General features: G+C 43.3%; 1 protein-coding gene across 1 annotated transcript in view; it reads left to right on the top strand.

Moving 5' to 3' along the window:
• Positions 1-23,997, top strand: part of LOC127579258 (membrane-associated phosphatidylinositol transfer protein 2-like) — a 314,070-nt gene that overhangs the window by 184,036 nt on the left and 106,037 nt on the right. Inside the window, 3 exon segments of the mRNA XM_052031908.1 lie at positions 10,710-10,924; positions 21,209-21,330; positions 23,289-23,522. Coding sequence (XP_051887868.1) covers positions 10,710-10,924; positions 21,209-21,330; positions 23,289-23,522 — 571 coding nt within the window.

Below are 23,997 nucleotides of genomic sequence, written 5' to 3'. Positions count from 1 at the left end.
CTCTGCGGCGGGGGGGGGGCACAGCTGGGGCTCTCCCCGGTCGGTGCACAGTGCTGGACAGGTGGGTGGGAGGTTACCTCCACTCACCCTCCCACCTCAGCCTGACTCCACCACCCCCACCCCTCCCAGACACCTGTTTGTCTGGGGCATTCCTCTCCATCTCGCCTGTGATGTTGGCTTCAGTCAGTTGTTGCTGCTCCTCACTGGTATTCTCTCTCTCTCTCTCACACACAGATATACAGACACACACATAAACACACACACAGACATAAAGATACACACAAACACAAATAGACACACGCACGTGCAGACACAAATACAGACACACACACACACACACAAACACTCAAATACACACAAACGTGCAAATACACTCAAATGCATATATACAAAGCACACTCATACACATATACAAACATATATGTACAAACACTCACAAACAACAAATACAAACACACACAGGTAAACAACACACATACACAAATACAAACACTCACGCATATATACAAACATACAAGCACATGTACAAACACAAAGCATACAAAACACACAAATACAAACATACATAGATATGCATACACATACATAAAAATACACACATATACGTGCACTCACACACACACACACACTCATGCATACACACACACAAATCCACACATGTACAAGTACAAGCACAAATGAATAAACACACACTTATACATACAAATAGAAACAAACTCACACACAGATACACACCCATGTTTACACACCCAGATACATTCTCTAATGCACAGATGTACAAACACGCATGCATAAACACACTCTCACACAAACACAAACTCTCACATGCACATACATACAAACCCACACACTCTCACAAATGTGTAGAAGCACACATGTGGGGTGCAAGTCCACAGCTCCCTGAAGGTGACAACGTTATTGGTTAGGGTGGTAAAGAAGGCATACAGTGTGCATGTCTTCACTGATCAGGGCATTGAGTAGAAAATCAATGTTGCAGCTGTATAAAACTTTGGTCAGGTCACACTTGGAGTACAGTTCTGGTCACCACACCAGAGGAATGTTGTGGAGGCTTTGGAGAGGATGCAGAAGAGGTTCACTGGGATGCTGCCTGGATTAGAGGGCATGAGCTATAATGAGAGGTTGGACAAACTTGGGTTGTTTTCTCTGGACCGTTGGAGGCTGAGGGGAGACCTGATACGTTTATAAGATTACGAGAGGCATGGATAGGGTTGACTGCTGATATCTTTTTCCCAAGGTCAAATGCTAGAGGGCAGAGCTTTCAGGTGAGAGGGGGAAGTTTTTGTTTACACAGAGTGGTAGGTGCCTGGAACATTGAGAAACTCGCTGTCTTTCACACGCACACAAAGAAATTCACTCACACACACACAGAAACTTTCTCACACACAGAGAAACCTCTCTCTCTCTCTCTCTCTCTCTCTCTCTCTCTCTCTCTCTCTTTCTCTCTCTCTTTCTCTCTCTTTCTCTCTCTCTCTCTCTCTCTCTCTCTCTCACACACACACACACACACACACACACACACACACACACACACACACACACACACACACACGGTTTATTATCACTGACTTATATGACGTGATGTATATGGTGGAGAGGACAAGGATGTAAGGATAGGTATACAACATGGTGTGACTCTGATGCATTGTTGCCCCATACACTGCTGTTAGTTGAGATCTCCATTTTTTATTAAAAGCTCACTTCTGTTTATTATCCATTGCAAGCATGAACAGAAATGAACCTGTTGGCACTTCACTGGCATTGTATTTGTGATGTTGCTGCCTCAGAGAGTAGCAGGTGATCTCGTGTGAAGAAGATGAGGAACAGGCTTCTCTAAATAAAGATGATAGCAGACTGTTAACATACTGGATGTGTGGATAAGTTTGAGAGATGTGTGCACTCAGCCATTCTCCTTGTACAGCACAATCCCACTGTGCACATTCAAGAACACAAAAAAAAACAGGAGCAAGAGTACACTACTGAGCCTGGAGACTCCCCACCATTCAATATGATTATAGCTGATTTGTCCAGGCCTAGACTCCGCTTCTATGCCAGTTCCCCATAGAATACAGAACAGTGAAATGTGAGAAGGGGGAAGTGTGTTGTTTCATGAATCATAAGTCGAGGTCTCACAAAAGGATGTACTGAAGAGCTTTCAATCCAGCAGTGTCAGAGATCCTCGAGAACTACAAGTTAGATGTGTACCCCAGGTACTAGAGGAAATAGTTAATGAATAAGTAGACAGGTGAAGAACACAAGTCTTTTGTAGATTGGACATCACAGGGTCACTTAGTGTGCGGATTGGCAGACTAGTGAATTCAGTCAAGACTATTTAAGGCAGTCGACATTATATTCCAGAAAGCATGTAGAATAGCCGCCAGTAAGAACATGAGGCTGTTGAACAAAGGGCACAATTCTGAGCTGCAAGCAGGTTGCACACCCACAGAGGTGCTAATGAAGGCCAAGTCTGCTGCCTCACCACTGAGTTATTTGGCACCTAGAACAGAGAACAGTACAGCACAGTATGGGCCCTTCGGCCCACAATATTGTGCTGATCTATATAAACATCCACATTCAATCAATCTACCTCTCTACTTCACCTCCCATAACCCTCTGTTTTTCTTTCATCCATGTGCCTATCTAGTAGTCTCATAAATGATCCTATCGTATCGCCCCCTACCACCAACCCCGGGCACCCACCACTCTGTGTAAAAAAAAAACCTACCTCTGACATCTCCTCTGAACTTTCCTCCACGCACCTTAAACAGGTGACCTCTAGTATTGGCCAGTGCCACCCTTGGGAAAAGGTGCTGACTGTCTATGCCTCTCATAATCTTATACACCTCTATCAAGTCTCCTCTCATCCTGCGTCGCTCCAAAGAGAAAAGCCCTAACTCACTCAACCTCTCCTTATAAGACATGCTCAACCCAGGTAGCATCCTTGTAACTTTCCTCTGTACCCTCTCCAAAGCTTTCACATCCTTCCTATAGTGTGGCGACCAGAACTGAACAATATTCCAAGTGTGGTCTAACCAGAGTCTTACAGAACTGCAACATTACCTCACAGCTCTTGAATTCAAGCCCCCAGCTGATGAAGGCCAGCACATCGTACGTCTTCTTAACTGCCCTATCTTGTGAGGCAACTTTGAGGTATCTATGGACATGGACCCCAGGATCTCTCTGTTCCTCCACACTGCTGAGAATCCTGCCATTAACCATGTACTCTGCCTTTGTTTAATCTTCCAAAGTGTATCACTTCACACTTCTCCAGATTGAACTCCATCTGCCACTTCTCTGCCCAGCTCTGCATCCTGTCTATATCCTCTTGCAACCAGCAACAACCTTCTGCACTATCTACTGCACCACCAACCTTTGTGTCATTTGCAAACTTACCAACCCACCCTTCCACTTCTTCATCCAAGTCATTTATAAAAATCACAAAGAGCAAGCGTCCCAGAACAGATCCCTGCAGAAAACCACTAGTCACTGACCTCCAGGTCGCATACTCCCCTTCTACAACTACCCTCTGCCTTCTGTGGGCAAGCCAATTTCGAATCCACACAGCCAATTTTCCATGGATGCCATACCTCATGACTTTCTGAATGATCCTACCATGGGGAACCTTATCCAACGCCTTGCTAAAATCCATATATACCACATCCACCACACTACCTTCATCAATTTGTTTTGTCACTTCCTCAAAAAACTCTATTAAGCTCATGAGGCACGACCTTCCCTTCACAAAGCCATGTTTACTATCCCTAATAAGACTGTGCTTCTCCAAATGTTAATAAATCCTGTCCCTAAGATTCCTCTCCAATAGTTTGCCCACCACTGATGTAAATTTCACTGGTCTATAATTCCCGGGATTATCCCTTTTACCTTTCTTGAACAATGGAACGACATTTGCCATCTTCCAATCCTCTGGTACCACTCCTGTGGCCAGGGAGGACACAAAGATCATAGTCAACACCTCAGCAATCTCTTCCCTCGCTTCCCATAGTAACCTGGGGTATATCCTGTCTGACCCCAGGGACTTACCTATCCTAATGCTTTTTAGTAGCTCCAACACTGCTTCTTCCTCAACCTCGACACCCTCCAACACATTTGCCTGTTCTACGCTGACCTCACATTCGTCTAAGTCCCTCTCACTGGTGAACACTGAAGTAAAATATTAATTCAGGACCTCCACTACCTCCTTCAGTTCCCACCACATTTTATCCCCCTTATCCCTGAGCGGTCCTACCTTCACCCTAGTCATCCTCTTGTTCCTCACGTGTGTAGAACGCCTTACGGTTTTCCTTAACCCTACTTGCCAAGGCCTTCTCATGTCCCCTTCTAGCTCTTCTAAATCTCTTCTTAAGCTCCTTCCTGGTAACCTTATAACTCGCAAGAGCCCTATCCGATTTTTGCTTCCTACACCTTAAATACGCTTCCTTCTTCCTCTTGACTGAACCTTCCATCTCTCTTGTTAACCATGGTTCCTCCATTGTACCATCCTTTCCCTGTCTCACTGGAACAAACCTATCTAAAACCCCATGTAAGTGGTCCTGAAAAAACCTCCACATTTCTGTGGTGCATTTACCAGAGAACATCAGTTCCCAGTTTACGTTCCCAAGTTCTTGTCTAATACCATCATAGCTTGCCTTCCCCCAATTAAATATTTTCCCATAATGTCTGCTCCAGTCTTTTACCATGGCTATGCTAAAGGTCAGGGAGTTGTGGTCACTATCCCTGAAATGCTGGCCCACCAAGAGGTCTTTCACCTGACCAGGTTCATTGCATAATACTAGATCCAGCATAGCCTCTCCTCTAGTCAGCCTGTCTACATACTGGACGCACCTAACAAATTCTGCCCCATCTAAACCTTTTGCACTATGGAGGTGCCAATCAGTGTTAGGGAAGTTGAAGTCACCCACGACAACGACCCTGTTACTTTTGCACCTTCCCAAAATCTGCCTACTTATCTGTTCCTCAGTGTACCGATGGCTATTTGGGGGCCTATAGAATATTCCCAATATAGTGATTGCTCCCTTCCTGTTTCTGACTTCCACTCACACTGACTCAGTAGACGATCCCTCTGTGATGTCCTCCTTTCCTACAGCTGTCATATTATCTCTGATTAGCAATGCCTCCCCCCACCCCCCACACACCTTCTACCCCTTTCCCTATCCCTTTTGATGAAACATCTAAACCCCAGAACCTCAAGCAGCCACTCCTGCCCTTGTGACAGCCAAGTCTCTGTAATGGCCACAATATTGTAATTCCACGTACTGATCCACGCTCTGAGTTCATCACCCTTATTCTTAACACATTTCAACCCATCTAACTGACTACATTGGTACCCTGTCCCCTGCCTATCCTTCCTCATCTTCTCTGTATACATTGCATCTACTTCTACACCGACTGATTCGGTTCCCATCCCCCTGCCAAGCTAGTTTAAACCGTCCCCAACAGCTCTAGCAAACCTGCCTGCAAGGACATTGGGTCCCTCTCCAGGTTAGGTGTAACCCATCCCTTTTGTACAGGTCATACCTACCCGATAATAGATCCCAATGATCCACAGATCTGAACCCCTGTCCCCTGCACCAAATCTTCAGCCACTCATTAGTCTGCCGTATCTTCCTATTCTTTCCCTCCCTGGCATGTGGCACAGGCAGCAATCCAGAGTTTACCACCCTTGTTAGCTTCCTTCCTAACTCCCAATACTTGCTCTTCAGGACCTCATCTCTTATCTTACCCATGTTGTTTGTGCCAATGTGCACCGCAACTTCTGGCTCTAAGACTGGGCTTTGCCAGTTTGTACACTTCTCTCTTCCTCTTGAAATTCACTGCACAGGATTCCTGGCAGTTACCAAGCACTTCCAATTCAGTACAAAAGAAGAAATTCACGTCATCACTTCAATGGTTCTGTTTAAATTATAAACGCACCGTGTACCATCAGAGGCAGTGCTGGTTGGACATAGCAAGTGGAGGCAGCGATCTCCTGGCTAAACTAATGGCATTAAATTACATGCAATAAGAGCAAGCACTTTTTAATTATGGAGAACATCAGTTACTTAAGGCTTCTGTAGGGACGAAGCTCAGAATGCTGCTTAGTAAACATGATTTGCAAATACTGACGTGCAGGCTGAAGTACAAAGGATTCATTAATGGATTTACATTGCTTCTTGTAGAGATCAAAAGCTTTTACTAATCTCAGTAAAAACAATGTGGCTACAAATTGGCAATAGGAAGCCGATTTGTCACATACTTCTGTGAAACATATGCTGTTTGTTGCTAAGATACTGTCCAATAAAATGCAATATATTTTTGTTTGTATACATAATTTTCAAACATCGGAGACATACACACTATTATCTCTAGATTAAGCTCCTGTCCACTTTTAGTCCCAGTCGTGGTGTGACGTGAGTCACCTGCTGCTTAATGGCCATACCCAGGTGATGGAACAGATTAGCTTCTTTGTTATTTGGGAGAGAGGTTTTTTTTGCCCCAAATCAGCTGTTGGTAACAGGAATCTCTTTTGTTGAATTCTACAGATGTTGCAACCTGTCTGTGCACCAGAAGACCAAATGTTGAAAATTCTAATTATAATGTTTGGTATGGGCTACATAACAAAGCAAAACTAACAGTATTAAGAGATCATCTACAGGGATTAAGACTGACAATTAAATGCAGTTAATGTTCTCGATTGATGCAATGCAGAGTAATACTCTTTTTTTAAAAAATAACTGCATGCCTCTGAAAGGTCCAGCCCCACTCCATGCCGAGTGACAGCGGAGCAGAGACTTTCCTGTGGCAACAGCTGGCCCATCCTGCCCTGAAAATGGAATCCAGCCCCTCTTGAACTAACCCAGCTCCTGAGAAGCTTTGCCCCTTATGCACGGTTCTCATGATGCAGTCAACACCTGGCCAGTCATTAGAATACTGTTGTTCCACATGGCTGACATTTATTGGCAAAGAATCGTCCCCTCCCCTCCCCCCCCACCCCCCAAATTGAAATATTTAGTATTTCTTTACCTCTACACCGAGTTATCTTTGCAATTCCTCTCAGTTTGCTATTTTCATCCTGGTTTTCACTGGAGTTATTCACCTGAGAGGCAGCGTATGTTCCTTATTGTTCATCGGTGAGACCAAGCACAGACAAGGCTTTGCTTCGCTAAGTACCTACACTCTATCCACCATCTGGAGCTCCCAGTTGCCAGCCATTTTAATTGCCCTACCTATTCCCACACCGACCTGTCCTCGGGCCTCCTCTACTGCCAGGGTGAGGCTAAATGAAAATTATAGGAACAGCATCTCATGTTCCACCTGGGTAACATATTCCACACCCTTACAGCATGAACATTGAATTCTTCAATTTCAGGTAACCTACTCCCCCTCTGTCCCTTTTCACTCTCTTCCTGATCAACCCAGGTCCTCCTACACCCACCTGACCAGCTCCCCCCTCAACCAGCTTCTTTCCCCTCCTCCACCCACTCCATCTGTCCATCACCCACACACCCCTCCCACTGAGTCCCCTCTCCCCGCCATTCCCATCTGCCCTCCCCACTTCCCTTATTTGGTTCCTTGCTCCACCTTCCTCTATCAGATTCCACCATCTGCAGCCCTTGTTCACCTCCACCTCTCACCTGCCAGCCTCTGTCACTATTTACACTCTCCCCTCCTCCACCTGCCCGTCACCCCTCCTCACCTCGAGCCACCTCTCACCTGCCAGCCTCTGTCACTATTTACACTCTCCCCTCCTCCATCTGCCCGTCACCCCTCCTCACCTCGATCCACCTCTCACCTGCCAGCTCTTGCTCTACTCCTTCCTCTCACCTCTTTATACTAACTATCTTCCCTCTGTCTTTCAGCCCAGATGAAGGGTCTCGACTTGAACTTCGATCCACGGATGTTGCCTGACCCACTGAGTTCCTCCAGCAGTTTGTTTTTTGGATCCAGATTCCAGCATCTGCAGTCTCTTGTGTCTCCTTTTTTGTTATCTAATTCTCTTCTCTGTTGTGTGAGGAGTCCAGACTTTGGTTTCCTGCCCTCCCCACTTGTGGAAACATACTTAACCTGGGGCTGAAATGTTCCTTTTTGAAAGATTTTCCATAGGTCTGTTGCAGTATTGCCTGCCCAGATTTGATTCTGCCTTATCCTGGACAGATCTCTTATGATCTTATTGTAGGTTATCCCTCCTCCCATTTAGAACTTGTGCTTTATATTCCTTCTTGCCCCCTCTTCAACACATTTCTGAAACTCTCTCCCTTGTTCCTTCTAACTTTATTCCAATCATTACTGAAGTAATAGCTATCCTTTTCCCTACCCCCTCAAAAGAACTCACTCAACCATTCTTGCCCAATTCAACAGTTTCCTTGTAGATTAGTTGGTGATCCGTGGAATACACCAAAGGTCTGATGGCTCCATTCTTGCTTTAGAATAACCGGACATCCTCTCTGTGTAACACTCTATCTTCCTTAGTTTAGATTGCAACCCCTTTTTTCTTCCCTATATTTTTCAGCACTTTGTATCCAGGGATATTAAGTGCCTGATCTTGTCTTTGTTGAATCACATTTCAGTTATTATCATAATCCCACGTAGTAATTGTACTGCAGCTCACCGGCATTATTCACCACATTTTCCAAATTGGCTGTTTTTTATTGGTTAAGATTGGAAAATCCAAACCCTTTCTTTGTGGCTGGTCAGGCTGAGGTTCTGGTCAATGATAAATGATGCAGTGTGACAAAACAAAGGACAAATACTGCAAATAAATGCTTCACATTTAACAGAGAACATTGGCATTTTATATATTAACAAAAAATTGCAGATGCTGGAAACCTAAAGAAAAAAGAACAGCAGGTGCTGGAGAAACACAGTAGCCCAGACAGCATCAACGGTGAGAACCACTGGGCTGATACTCCTGATCAATGACCCCAAATGCCAACCCTGCCCCCTCTCCACAGGTGCTCTAACACACTGAGTGGCATACACCAGAAATGGCCAGTTCCCAACCTGAGAGGCTGTTGAATTCAGCATTGAACCCGAGGGTTATAGCATGCTTGGGTGAAAGATGGGACATTGTTCCTCAAGCTTACATTGGGCTTTGTTGGAACAGTGTAAGAGACCAAAGGCAGAGAGGGAAGGGATGCAGAAGTAAAGTGATGGGAACTGGAAGCTCAGGGTCACCCTAGAGGACCTGCCGAGTGGTGCCTTTATTTTCTGTTTTTAATTCAGATTTGCTGTATCTACCATTTTTTACTTTTCACATGTTGTCAGACCATGATCTCAGCTACATAATTTAATTTTAATTTAATTATATTTACAGCATGGTAACAGGCCCTTTCGGCCCAACAAGTCTGCGCCACCCATTTTAAACCCAAATTAACCTACCTGTACGTCTTTGGAATGTGGGAGGAAACCGGAGCACCCGGAGGAAACCCACGCAGACACGGGAGAACGTACAAACTCCTTACAGACAGTGACGGGAATCGAACCCCGATCGCTGGCGCTGTAATAGCATCGTGCTAACTGCTACGCTACCATGCTGCATTAATTGTTTGCATTAATACAGTGACCAAACTTCACAAATACTGCATTTCTGGGAAGTTCTGAAAAGGATGTGAAGGACCCTGTAGATATCTAAATCTTCGCTACTGTGCTCATTTTTGCAATGGAACTTGCTGATGTAAACCTGGGGCAGGTAATTACACTCTCATCCCCAGTGGAGGTTCAGCAAGGTTTCCACTAGAAGCAATGCTTTCACTGATACCAGGGTAGTCTGAAATTATTACTGGACTGGCAGTGGATTTACTCAGGAGATCTGGAACTTAGTTCATGATATTATGGATGGGTCCTTGCTTTTCACTGCAGTGTGACAAATATACTGAAAATGAGCAAACATTTGTTATTATGCTGACATTTACTAAAACTCTCAATTAACGTAATCTATTTACCATATGAGATATAACTGAGATTCTTTGGGGATGTGAATAATAATAAATGTCAGCATAATAACAGATGTTAATAATGATGAATGTCAATACCTCTGCCTTCTGTTGGCTTGAAATGCATTGCTGAAAGTGTTCCTCAACCCATTGTCTTGAAGCTCAAGACATTTAAATGGCAGTGAGATGCTAACCTCTACATTCAACATCATGTAGAGCACAGGCTATGCACGGTCCTGCAGAAAGCAGGCCAGCAGTTTAACAAGATCTACAGTATAGTATGGGTTGGCTTATAGACTTAAATAATCTACACTTCCATGGGACCTTTTCTAAGGTTCTTAGCTGCAGAGAGTACTTTTAGAAACATGAATTCTTTTGTAAGTAGAGCAGACAATTTTCACACCTGAAGATCCAACAAGCAGCAATGAATGTGTTTTAGTGATGTTGAAGTACTGACCCTGGTTCTCTGGAGAGAACCCCTGTGCCTCTTCAAAAACGTGAAATGGGATTTTGATTGCATTCTCCTGAGCTGTCAGTTGGGACCTCACATCACCACCTGAAAAACTGAAGACCACACTTTTCTGCACACCATCCAATTTTTGTAATTTATGTGACAAAGTAATGCCACACAATAATTAGGTTTTAAACACTTGCCCTGGTTTTTCAGCTACTGTTCCAAATGGCATTGTGATGTTTTCAACTATAGTATTTGTCAGTGCTGGTATTACTTGGTGTCTTACCCCAGCTATTTTTGTCTTACAGAAGAAGAGCAGAGAGGAGACCTGTGGAGAAGGGAGTGGAGTGGAAATCCTTGAGAACCGGCCCTATAATGATGGTCCCGGTGGATCTGGCCAGTATACACATAAAGTATACCACATTGGTATGCACATCCCCAGCTGGTTCAGATCTATTTTACCTAAAGCTGCATTGCGCGTAGAAGAGGAGTCATGGAATGCCTATCCCTATACCAGAACCAGGTAGGAAACATCTCTAGGTGTCTAAATACAATTCAAACATCATGTCAAACCTTTTATGTTAAAAACAATCACAGCTTTTATTGCTAATTACTGCATGAAATCAACTTAAATCACCTTTTACACCACAGTCCTTGCTTTGTTATACAGATCAGTTACGTTGTAGTTTTGATGTTTTCATTGATGTTCTTCTGGGAGTGCACCTTCTCTGCAACTCTGAGTATGGGCTCTGGAGGTTGTGCTGGTGTGAGTGTTGTGCAATTTCCTCGGTGAAGAGAAAACTGCAGCACTAATGATGGTGTTTATCTGTTAACTTGTACAGGACTGAAGCAAATGAAATTCAATTTGGTTCAATTTGGATTATTTCAAATTAGCCTCTTATGATGTGACGTAGTGGGCATTACCATGGCTTCTATGTCCTTGCATTTAGTAAATTGCAGTTTAATGTAATTGAGGTCCTAAATGACACAAGAATTTGAATAGAACTGAGTCAGTTAAAATTGATTTCCTCCGATGAATTCAGAATAAGGGGACACCTACTTGCAGATATGTCTGTAATCTACACAGTAGGAAGCATTCTAAAGGGAAGGAATAAAAGTTCAAGGCCAATGTTTTTCTGCCAGGATTAAAGCCAGGGGTAACAAGTATCAGAAACCCTGGGTGTCAAGGGATAGAACATAGGACATTACAGCACAGGTACAGGCCCTTCAGCCCACCATGTCTGTGCCAACCATTTCCCCAGGCAGCATGTTCCAGGCACCTATGTAAAAAAAAATTGTCTCTCATATCTCCTTTAAACTTACCCCTTTCACCTTAAAGCTATCCACTCTAGTATTTGACATTTTCATCCTGGGAAATGGACTCTGACCATCTATCCTATTTATGCCTCTCATTATTTTATAGACTTTAGTCAGATTGCTCCTCAGCCTCCAAGTCTAAACTCTCCTGATAGCTAATACTTTCTTTCTTCCACCATCATGAAGTGCTTCGAGAGGCTGGTCATGGCACGCATCAACTCCAGCCTCCCAGACAACCTCGACCCACTGCAATTCACCTACTACTGAAACAGGTCCATGGTGGATGCCATCTCCCTGGCCCTACACTCATCTCTGGAGCATCTGGACAACAAAGACACCAACGTCAGACTCTTATTCATTGACTATAGATCCACCTTCAACACCATAATTCCAAACAAACTCATCTCCAAACTCCTAGGCCTAGGCATCGGCAACCTCCTCTGCAACTGGATCCTTGACTTTCTCGACCAACAGACTGCAATCAGTGAGGATAGGCAGCAACACCTCCTCCACAATTACCCTCAAAACTGGTGCCCAGCAAGGCTGCGTCCTCAGCCTCCTACTCTGCTCCCTCTCCCTATACACCCATGACTGCATGGCCAAATTCTGCTCTACATCTGTGTCCCTTTGGTTTTATGTACCTCTGATATGGGGAAGAGTTTATATATCTCGACTATCTATAAATCTATATCTATAATCGAGACTCTTTCTCCTTGTACCCCTCGTGCAGGTGGGATGGGATGCATTTTGATGACTGCATTTGTGGGATGAGGATAATTTTTCGGTCACTGTGTTTGTGGGTGGGACAGGTATTATACGTAGATATAAAGGAAAAAAAGCACTTTTAGCTTCAATAGATTGCTATAATGCTGATGCTTAAGTTGAAATGTTACTATAATTGACAGAAAAAAACATATACTTTTCTCATGAGTGTCTGTGAAAAGATCAGTTGCATTTTGTGGTTAAAATAAACTAGCTTCCTGGATTTTCCTCGGTGTATGTTAAAGCCTGCAGCTGATTTCCTGCCAGGGAGATGACATGCACTGTTGGTTGTACTTTTGCATGAGGAAATACATAAGTTCTCAGCATGAATACAAGAAACCTCCCTGCTTGTCCTCATTAGTCTAATTGGTTAATTATCCAGCGACAGTGAACTGTGTGACTCCATCGTAATGTCTTGTAATACCAAGGTTCCATTCTGAAATGTGAATCGTGAGCATCTCACAGGCAATAACTAAACACCCCAATTTTATTACTGATATTTAATCACTATCATGTTCCATTACGTTAGTTATTTCTATAACTATAGATTATCTCTCATTTGAAATGAAGTTGACAGTACACTAACCTCTCATAGAACATTACAGCACAGTACAAGCCCTTCGGCCCACAATGTTGTGCCGACCTTTTAGCCTGCTTTAAGATCTATCTAACCCTTCCCTCCCACATAGCCCTCAATTTTTCTATCATCCATGTGCCTATCTGAGAGTCTCTTAAATGTCCCCAATGTATCTGCCTCCACCACCTCTGCCGGCAGTGAGTTCCACGCACCCACCACACTCTGTGTAAACAAAAAAAAATTACCTCTGACATCCCCCCCCATACCTTCCTCCAATCACCTTAAAATTATGCCCACTCGTGTTAGCCATTGTCACCCTGGGGAAAAGTCTCTGACTGTCCACTCGATCTATGCCTCTTATCATCTTGTACACCTTTATGAATTTGCCTCTCATCCTTCACTCCAAAGAGGAAAACCCTAGCTGGCTCAACCTAACCTCATAACACATGCTCTCCAATCCAGGCAGCATCCTGGTAAAGCTCCTCTGCACCCTGTCTAAAGCTTCCATGTCCTTCTTATAATGAAGTGACCAGAACTGAACACAGTACTCCAACTGTGATCCAACCAGAGTTTTATAGAGATGCAACATTACCTGGCAGCTCTTGAACTCAGTACCCCGACTAATGAAGGCCAACACACCATATGCCTTCTTGACAACCCTATCAACCTGCGTCGCAACTTTGAGGGATTTATGGATGTGGATCCCAAGATCCCTCAGTCCTCCATACTGTTAATAGTCTGCCATTAACCTTGCATTCTGCCTTCAAATTCAATCTTCCAAAGTGTATCACTTTACGCTTTTCCGGGTTGAACTCCATCTGCCACTTCTCAGCCCAGCTCTGCATCCTAGTAATGTCCTGTTGTAACCTACAGCAAACTTCTACACAATCATAGAACGTAGGACAATACAGCACAATACAGGCCCTTCGGCCCACCATGTTGTGCCGACCTTTAAACCATGTCTAAGACTATCTAACCCTTTCCTCCCACATATCCCCCTATTTTAAATTCCTCCATATGCTTATCTAACAATCTCTTGAACTTGACCAACATATCTGGCTCCACCACCGCCCCAGGCAGCACATTCCATGCCCCAACCAGTCTCTGGGTGAAAAACCTTCCTCTGATATCTCCCTTGAACTTCCCAACCATTACTTTAAAGCCATGCCCTCTTGTACTGAGCATTGGTGCCCTGGGAAAGAGGTGCTGGCTGTCCACTCTATCTATTCCTCTTAATATTTTGTATACCTCTATCAAGTCTCCTCTCATCCTCCTTCTCTCCAAAGAGTAAAGCCCTAGCTCCCTTAGTCTCTCCTCATAATCCATACTCTCCAATCCAGACAACATCCTGGTAGATCTCCTCTGCACCCTTTCCAACGCTTCCACACCCTTCCTATAATGAGGTGACCAGAACTGGACACAGTACTCTAAGTGTGGTCTAACCAGAGTTTTGTAGAGCTGCATCATTACCTCACGGTTCTTAAACTCGATCCCACGATTTATGAAAGCTGACATCCCATAAGCTTTCTTGACTACCCTATCCACCTGTGAGGCAACTTTCAGGGATCTGTGGATATGGACCCCCAGATCCCTCTGCTCCTCCACACTACCAAGAATCCTGGCATTAACTTTGTACTCTGCCTTGGAGTTTGTCCTTCCAAAGTGTACCACCTGACACTTGTCCAGATTGAACTCCATCTGCCACTTTCAGCCCAGCTCTGCGTCCTATCAATGTCCCTCTGCAATCTTCGACAATCCTCTACACTATCCACAACACCACCAACCTTTGTGTCGTCTGCAAACTTGCCAACCCACCCTTCTACCCCCTCATCCAAGTCATTAATAAATATGACGAAAAGTAGAGGTAACAGAACTGATCCTTGTGGGACACCACTGGTCACAGCCCTCCAATCTGAATGCACTCCCTCCACCACAACCCTCTGCTTCCTACAAGCAAGCCAATTCTGAATCCACATGGCCAAGCCTCCCTGGATCCCATGCCCTCGGACCTTCTGAAGAAGCCTACCATGTGGAACCTTGTCAAATGCCTTACTAAAATCCATGTAGACCACATCCACTGCACTACCCTCATCAATCTTCCTGGTCACCTCCTCAAAGAACCCTATCAGGCTTGTGAGACATGATCTTCCCTTCACAAAGCCATGCTGGCTGTCCCTAATCAGTCCATGATTCTCTAAATGCCCATAGATCCTATCTCTTAGAATCCTTTCCAACAGCTTGCCCACCACAGATGTAAGGCTCACTGGTCTATAATTCCCTGGACTATCCCTACTACCTTTTTTGAATAAGGGGACAACATTCGCCAACCTCTAATCCTCCGGTACCATCCCCATGGACAATGAGGACTCAAAGATCCTAGCCAATGGTTCAACAATCTCCTCCTTCGCCTCGCAGAGCAGCCTGGGGAATATTCTTTGGGCCCCGGGGACTTATCTGTCCTAATATTTTCTAACAACTCCAATACATCCTCTCTCTTGATATCTACATGCTCCAGAACATTATCCTTACCAACACTGTCCTCAGCGTCATCAAGAGCCCACTCCTTGGTGAATACTGAAGAGAAGTATTCACTGAGAACCTCACCCACTTCCACAGCTTCCAGGCACATCCTCCCACCTTTGTCTTTAATCGGACCTACCTTTACTCTAGCCATCCTTCTGCTCTTCACGTACGAGAAAAAACCCTTGGGATTCTCCTTAACCCTACTCGCCAAAGCCTTTTCATGTCCCCTTCTTGCTCTCCTCAGCCCCTTCTTAAGTTCCCTCCTTGCTACCCTATATTCCTCATGAGCCCTATCTGATCCATGCTGCTTACACCTTATGTATACTGAACTAGTTGTTCCACCTCTCTTGTCAACCATGGTTCCTTCACCCTGCCATTCCTTCTCTGCCTCACCTGGACAAACTTATCCCTAACATCCTGCAAGAGATCCCTGAACAACGACCACATCTCCATAGTACATTTCCCTTCAAAAATGTCATCCCAATTCACACTCGCAAGTTCTAGCCTTATAGCCTCATAATTTGCCCTTCCCCAATTAAATATCTTCCTGTCCTCTTTGCTCCTATCTTTGTCCAGGACAATGCTAAAGGTCAGAGAGCGGTGGTCACTGTCCCCCAAATGCTCACCCACCGAGAGATCTGTCACCTGACCCGGTTCATTATCTAATACTGGACCTAATATGGCATTCCCTCTAGTCGGCCTGTCAACATACTGTGACAGGAATCCATCCTGGACACACTTAACAAACTCTGCCCTGACTAAACCTTTAGCACTGCCAATCAATATTTGGGAAGTTGAAGTCTCCCATGAAAATCACCCTGTTATTCTTGCACCTTTCCAAAATCTGCCTCCCAATCTGCTCCTAAGTATCCCTGCTGCTACTTGGGGGCCTATAGAATACTCCCAGTAGAGTAACTGCTCCTTTCGTGTTCTTAACTTCCACCCATACTCACTCTAGAGAGGATCCTTCTACATTATCCACCCTTTCTGCAGCTGTAATAGTATCCCTGACCAGTATCGCCACCCCTCCCCCTCTTCTCCCCCCCTTTTAAAAAACTGAAATCCAGGGATATTCACTACCTATTCCTGCCCTGGTGACAGCCAAGTCTCTGCAAGAGCCACAATATCATAGTCCCATGTACTTAACCAAGCTCATCTCCCTTATTCCTGATACTTGCATTTAACTAAATGCACTTTAGCCCCTCCACCTTTCTACTTTTATACCCTGTACTCTGCTTCTCCTTCCTCAAAGCCTCTCTACATGTTAGATCTGACTTTTCCCCATCCACTTCTTCGTCTGGCCTACCCCTCTGGTTCCCATCCCCCTTACAAACTAGTTTAAACTCTCCCGAACCACCCTAGCAAACCTGTCTACAAGGATATTGGCCCCCCTCATGTTCAGGTGTAACCCGTCCTCTCTGTACAGATCCTACCTTTCCCAGAAGAGATCCCAATGATCCAAAAATCTAAAACCTTCCCTCCTGCACCAACTCCTCAGCCACGCATTAATCTCCCATCTCGTCCTATTCCTACCTTCACTATCACGTGGCACTGGCAGCAATCCCGAGATTACAACCCTTGAGGTCCTGTTCTTCAGCCTTCTGCCTAGCTCCCTAAACTCACTTTTCGAGACCTCATCCTTCTTCCTACCTATGTTGTTGGTACCAACATTTACCACGACCTCTGGCTGTGTTCCCTCCCGCTATCCACAACACCACCAACCTTTTTGTCATCAACAAACTTACTAACCCACCCTCCCACATCCTCATCCAAGTCATTTATAAAAGTCACTAAGAGCAGGGGTCCCAGAACAGATCTCTGTGGAACACCACTGATCTCCAGGCAGAATACACTCCATCTATAGCCACCCTTTGTCTTCTGTCGGCGAACCCATTGTGAATCCACACAGCCAAGTTTCCCTGGATCCCATGCCTCCTGACTTTCTGAATGAGCCTTCCATGAGGAACCTTATCAAACTCCTTACTAAAATCCATGTACACCACATCCACTGCTCGACCTTCACCAATGTGCTTTGTCACATCCTCAAAGAATTCAATCAGGCTCGTGAGGCACAACCTGCCCCTCACAAAGCCATGCTGACTGTCCCTAATCAGCCTATGCTTCTCCAAATGCCCATAAATCCTGTTTCTAAGAATCTTCCCCAGTAATTTGCCCACCACTGAAGTAAGACTCACTGGTCTGTAATTCCCAGGGTTATCCCTATTCCCTTCCTTAAACAAAGGAACAACATTTGCCACCCTCCAATCATCTGACACCACTCCTGTGGCCAGTGAGGACGTAAAGATCATCGTTAAAGGTGCAGCAATCTCTTCCCATAACAACCTTGGATATATCCCATCCGGCCCTGGTGACTTCTCTAGCCTGATGTTTTTCAAAAGTTCCTTTTTCCTCACGTCAACATGCTCTAGTGTATCTGCCTATTGTACGCCATTCTCACAAACGTCAAGGTCTCCCTCACTACCGAATACAGAAGCAAAGTATTCATTAAAGACCTCCCCTACCTCTTCCGACTCCAGGCACATGTTTCCTCTTTTATCCTACCCTCACTCTAGTCATCCTCCTATTCCTCACATACGTGTAGAACGCCTTGGGGTTTTCCCTTAACCCTACTCTCCAAGGACTTCTCATGCCCCCTTCTAGCCTTCCTAAGTCCATTCTTAAGCTCCCTTCTGGCTACCTTGTAACTGTCTAGAGCCCTGTCTGATCCTTGCTTTCTAAACCTTAGGTAAACTTCTTTCTTCCTCTTGACAAGATATTTTACGTCTCTTGTCAACCACAGTTCCTTCACTTGACCATCCTTGTCCTGCTTCAATGGGACAAACCTACCGGAACCCCATGCAGGTACTTCCTAACCAACCTCCAGATTTCCACTGTCCACTTCCCCAAGAATATCTGTTCCCAGTTTATGCTCTCAAGTTCCTGCCTAACAGCATCATAATTCCTCCTCTCCCAATTAAATACTTTCCCATCTCATCTGCTCCTATCCCTCTCCAAGGCTACGGTAAAGGTCAAGGAGTTATGGTCATTATCTCCAAAATGCTCTCCCACCAAGTGATCTGAAACCTGATCAGGCTCATTGAGAGGTCCAGATGGCCTCTCCTCTAGTCGGCCTGTCCACATACTGTGTCAGGTATCCTTCCTGGACACTCCTAACAAACTCTGCCCCATCTATCCCCTTTACACTAAGGAGGTGCCAATCAATATTAGGGAAGTGAAATCACTCATGACAACAACCCTGGTATTTTTGCACCTCTCCAAAATCTGCCTCCCGATCTGCTCCTCATTATCTCTGCTGCTACTGGAGGGCCTATAGAATACCCCCAATAGAGTGATTGCTCCCTTCCTGTTTCTGACTTGCACCCATACTGAGTCAGTAGATGATCCCTCCAGGACATCCTCCCTTAGAGAGAAGTCTTTCTCCTATTCAATAAGATTAAGTTGATGCCTACAGCCAAAATCTTAGCCAAAAAAGCTACTGATCCAAGCAAAGTTATTTGCACTTTGCCTATTCTCTGATGATTAAAATTTACAGGATATTACTTGTGTTTTTGATTTAAGGATGCTACCTAATGAAACTCTAGACTGGATCTAAGATTCTCTCACTGTATGCATTGTCAGCAAAAAAGTTGCATCTTTTAAGTAAATTGACATTTCCCATTAAGTCTCAGCTTAATGTTGCAGTTGATGGCACTTTCCACCTTGTCATTGGGTGAGATTGATAAATTGTGGGACACTGATCCAGAGGGGATGGGGATCGGGCAGGAGAGTGGAGTTGAGGAACACCATTGGTTATGTTTCTGTTGATTGGCAGTGAAGGTTCAGAGTGCCCTCTGGCTTACGCCTGCTACATATGTTCTTCTGGGAAATCTTGATTATGTAATCAAAGCCATAGGAAGCTATTCGTCCTGTTTTTTCTGTGCCAGCACTTAACCGGAGGAATTCAAGAAACTAATCTCACAATCATCCTCTCTCTGTCTCTCTCTCTCTCTCTCTCTCTCTCTCTTTTTCTCTCTCTCTCTTTTTCTCTCTCTCTCGTGCACAATCTCACTCTTATCTTGTAGCTTCTGCTGTTTCAAACATTATCTATTTTCCATTAAAGGTTATAGTAATCTTTGCCATAGTCTTTGTTCCTTGCGGTAAAGTACTGCATGCTCAATAAACTATGTCCTACCTTCTCCTTACAATTTTGAGCTTGTGATCCCCCATCACTGACTCCCCAATTAGGTGGAATAGTTTTTTATTATTTAAGCATCCTTTTGGAAATGTAACATGTTTGTCACATCAGCTGTTAACCTTTTCAGCAGAAATACCAATTCTTGCCTCACACAACTATAACTTTACTTCCTGGTGTAATTGTGGTGAACTTGTTCTGTGTACACCTTATCTTTAATTTCCTTTCTATACTGTGACCAAGTCACTCCCACAAAACCAAATGGAAATAGATGCTGAGATGGAGATGCTCAGTAGCTTGGACCAAGAAGTAAACTTTAAGGAAGCAATAGAGGGAGGGAGGTCTTAAAGCATTGATGTTAAAGGTTTGGATGTTAATGGAAGATCACCAGTGCTAGAGAAGGGGTGACATAGAATGGTACAGCACAGAAACAAACCCTTTGGCCCACCTTGTCCATGCCAACTGTGATGCCTATGTACTCTAGTTCCATTTGCCTGTATCCCTCTAGCCTTTCCTATCCATGTACCAACCCAAATGCCTTCTACAGTAAATGTTGTAAATGTTTCTGACTCTACCACCTCCTTTGGCAGCTTGTTTCAGATAAACACCACACAGATACAGGAGCCTGAGCCACAGATAGACCACCAGACTTAAGGACATCTTCTGCCCCACTGTGATAAGACTATTGAACGGTTCCCTTATACGATGAGATGGACTCTGACCTCATGACCTACCTTGTTGTGACCTTGCACCTTATCGCACTGCACTTTCTCTGTAGCTGTGACACTTTACTCTGTACTGTTATTGTTTTTACCTGTACTACGTCAATGCAGTCTGTACAAACCCAATGTAACTGCACTGTGTAATGAATTACCTGTACGATCGGTATGCAAGACAAGTTTTTCACTGTACCTTGGTACAAGTGACAATAATAAACCAATACCAATACCACTCTGTGTCAAAAACTTAGCCCTTAGATCCCCTTTAAATTCCTCCCCCCGACCTTAAACCTGTGGAAGGCTAAAGTCCGAGGAATTGAAGGTTTGGGGTAGTGGAAGTTAACAGAATTGTGGAGAGATGAGGTAATGGAGAGATTTAAATACAAAAAACAAATTTTAAATTTGAGCCATAGGAGTCAAGTTTAGGAGTCAATAGAGGACAGCAAGAGTAACTGGTGAGTTGACCTTGAGGACGAAGTGCATGTGTACATGGAGAACTGAGATTTGATGGTGTTTGGTGCAGACAGGTCATTGCAAAGACATCATCTTTATTCCATCTTGATCTATTGACTTTGTCCTTGGTTTAGGGCTTTTCTAGTTACTCTAGTGAAACCCTGCATTCTTTGGAATGGCCTATAATCCACTAAAAACTGGAAAGTTTGAACTATTAGCTTCCTTTCTTTTTCCAAAAATGATTGTGCCCTTTTTTTGTTCTAGGTATACCTGTCCGTTTGTAGAGAAGTTCTCCATTGACATTGAAACATATTATAAACCTGATTCAGGAGATCAAGCCAATGTATTTAATCTCTCGACTGCTGAAAAAAGACAAAGGATGCTTGGTATGGTATTTGCTCTCTATCTACTCCTTTTACTGTAACAATCATTTTAGCCGTTACTAATGGAGGGAAATCTATACAAAATGAAAGCCAAGTTAAGTTTGCCATAATGATTGTAGTATTTCCATTAAATGGTTCCATGCAATGTAAGTAGGCTGATGCTGGCTTCCCGGTTTGATACTTACCTGCTTGCATCTGCTACTCCGTTGTACTGGCTGTAAGCCAGGCTCCTGGATTAGATGCCAAGCTGTAGTGCACCACTATTTGAAAATGAAGGCAGGAGATATTATCTTCGTGCCATTCCTGCTGTGTTTGCATCCTTTCACTTGGTTATGAAGACATTTATAACCCAGAGTGCCTCATCTGAAGTTGATGTTGTGACAGACTCATAAAGTTGTTGAAGTGCTATAAACTAAATAAGTAGTTAAAATAATATTTCACTTTGCTTCCTTGTAGAAAGACATTGAAGCAAAGTGAAAACTTCTTTGAGGAAACTAAACACCATTTCACATTATAAGTAAAATCGTTCCGTATTGTATAATTTTATTAAAGAATCACTGTAAAAGGAATGTAGTATTTTTGCATATACTCAGTGATAGGCCACTTTCATAAACATATTTCAAGTAGATATTTTGCCTGAACAATAATTAATGGTTAATTGGAAGGATTATTTGTTTAAAGTATGATTTCAAGGTTTTCTGTAACAACCATGTTTTTAGTTATTTATTGGGGCAAGGCTTTAACTCCCTATAAGTGAGATGACCATTCTTGTTTTGTAATTGACACAAGAATATTAGACTTCTTTGGTATCCATTTAATAGCAAAACTAAATGTTGTGTTCATGTCCCATTAAATCAGGTTCATCGAAAAGCCACAAGAACTTAAAATTACTGATTGAAGGTCAGGGAGTTGCAGTGTAAAATATCCAAAGTATTCAAAAGTCAATCAAAAGTACATAGTCAGGCCAAAAATGTATGCACACAGTGTTATGAATCCATGCAAGTATTCCAGGCTGCCTGTTAGAATATCTTAGTCATAAACATTTAGTGCACTGGTATGACTTTTTAATAATTTGTGTACCAGTGATCTTTATTTTGTAATGAGATTGACCTGTTCTGTGATCTGTGTTACATTTAGCCATTCAGATATTATATATTGATAACATTATAAATTAATAGTCTTGTTAAAAATTCAGTATGTTTGGTATTATTGGATTGATGCATGGCTTTTAATCCTTTAAATATTGTGACAATTTCTGGTTAAATCCATTAAAACTTGTAAATATTATAACTTAGAAAATGTCTTACTTATTTCTGATTAAATTATAAGATTTCAGACTTTGTTGATAGATCAAATCTGTGACATCTTGTATGTATTGCAGAGACTAAACCCATAAATCACTGCTGTCCTTTAGAATATTCAAGTTCTGCCTATGCTAACCAAGTGTATAATGAAGGTTCAAGCCATAAATACCCTCTGTGCTGGCATCTTTCTCAGTTTGAGAAGGGAACAGAATAGTGGCCAAGAACCTTCAGCTGGGAGGACAGGGGAGGGGATAGAGGAATGCAGAGAGCAAAGAAATGGGAGGGAGGTTGGGTGGGGAATGAATTATTACCTCAGGATAGTCAACCTTATTTGAAAGCTGAGATTGGTTGTCTGTGATTAGTGTGTAGACCAAATATTAAACATTTTTTGTTTTCTATAAACTGTAATCTTGTTTATTAATTTTGTTCCATGATTATCTTTTGATTTTTGATGTTAGGAAAATTCATTTTACCTCTGAAATCTTCATTGAAACTTTTGTAAGTGTTGTACTTTACAATAAATGATCAATATATTGAAATTATATTTCCTTTTCGTATGTAAGACCTGCTGCAACTTTTTTTTAATGTCTAACTTTTACACAGCATTAAGAATAAATGTGTTCCCTGAAGTACTTACCATATACCTCTCTGAACTAGATCCTATTGACATTGTCAAAGACCCCATTCCTCCTAATGAATACAAAACAGAAGAGGACCCTAAACAGTACAAGTCTATCAAGACAGGAAGGGGACCCCTGTCCGACAATTGGATAGAGGAGTGCAAAAACAGGCCTGGAAAAATGCCAATTATGTGTGCGTATAAACTCTGCAAAGTAGAGTTTCGATACTGGGGAATGCAATCCAAAATAGAAAGATTCATTCATGATGTAGGTGAGTATTTGTCAGATACAACTTACGTGCTTATCAAAAGAAAACAATGTGTTGTTCCATATTGTCATTAAGAAGACACAGTGAAATTCAGGAGCGGAGGTGCTTTCACGTTTTCTTCAAATGAGCAATAGGAGGCTTACATGTTTTAGGCCTGCCTCTAATCAAGCTGTTCCAGTACAGCTACAACACTAACAATGTGGGAAATTGCCCCGCTCTGTCCTATCCACAACAAGCAGGACAAATTCAGTCCAGGTTATGACTATCCAATTTGTCTACTCTCAATCATCAGTAAAATATGGAAGGCCATCAACTAGTACTTATCTCTCACTATTGCCCATTTGGAGTTTCTCCAGAACCATTTGGTTCTAGACTTCAACACAGCCATCATCTAAACATGAACCAAAGAGCTGAATTCTAGGCATAAGGAGCAGTGACTGCCCAGGCAGTATTTGACTGAATGTTGCTTTAAGGAACC

The sequence above is a fragment of the Pristis pectinata genome, chromosome 17 (assembly GCF_009764475.1).
Source record: "Pristis pectinata isolate sPriPec2 chromosome 17, sPriPec2.1.pri, whole genome shotgun sequence".
NCBI classification, from domain to species: Eukaryota; Metazoa; Chordata; class Chondrichthyes; order Rhinopristiformes; family Pristidae; genus Pristis; species Pristis pectinata.
The sequence above is the reverse complement of the archived record's forward strand: the minus strand, read 5'-3'. Positions and strand labels throughout refer to the sequence as shown.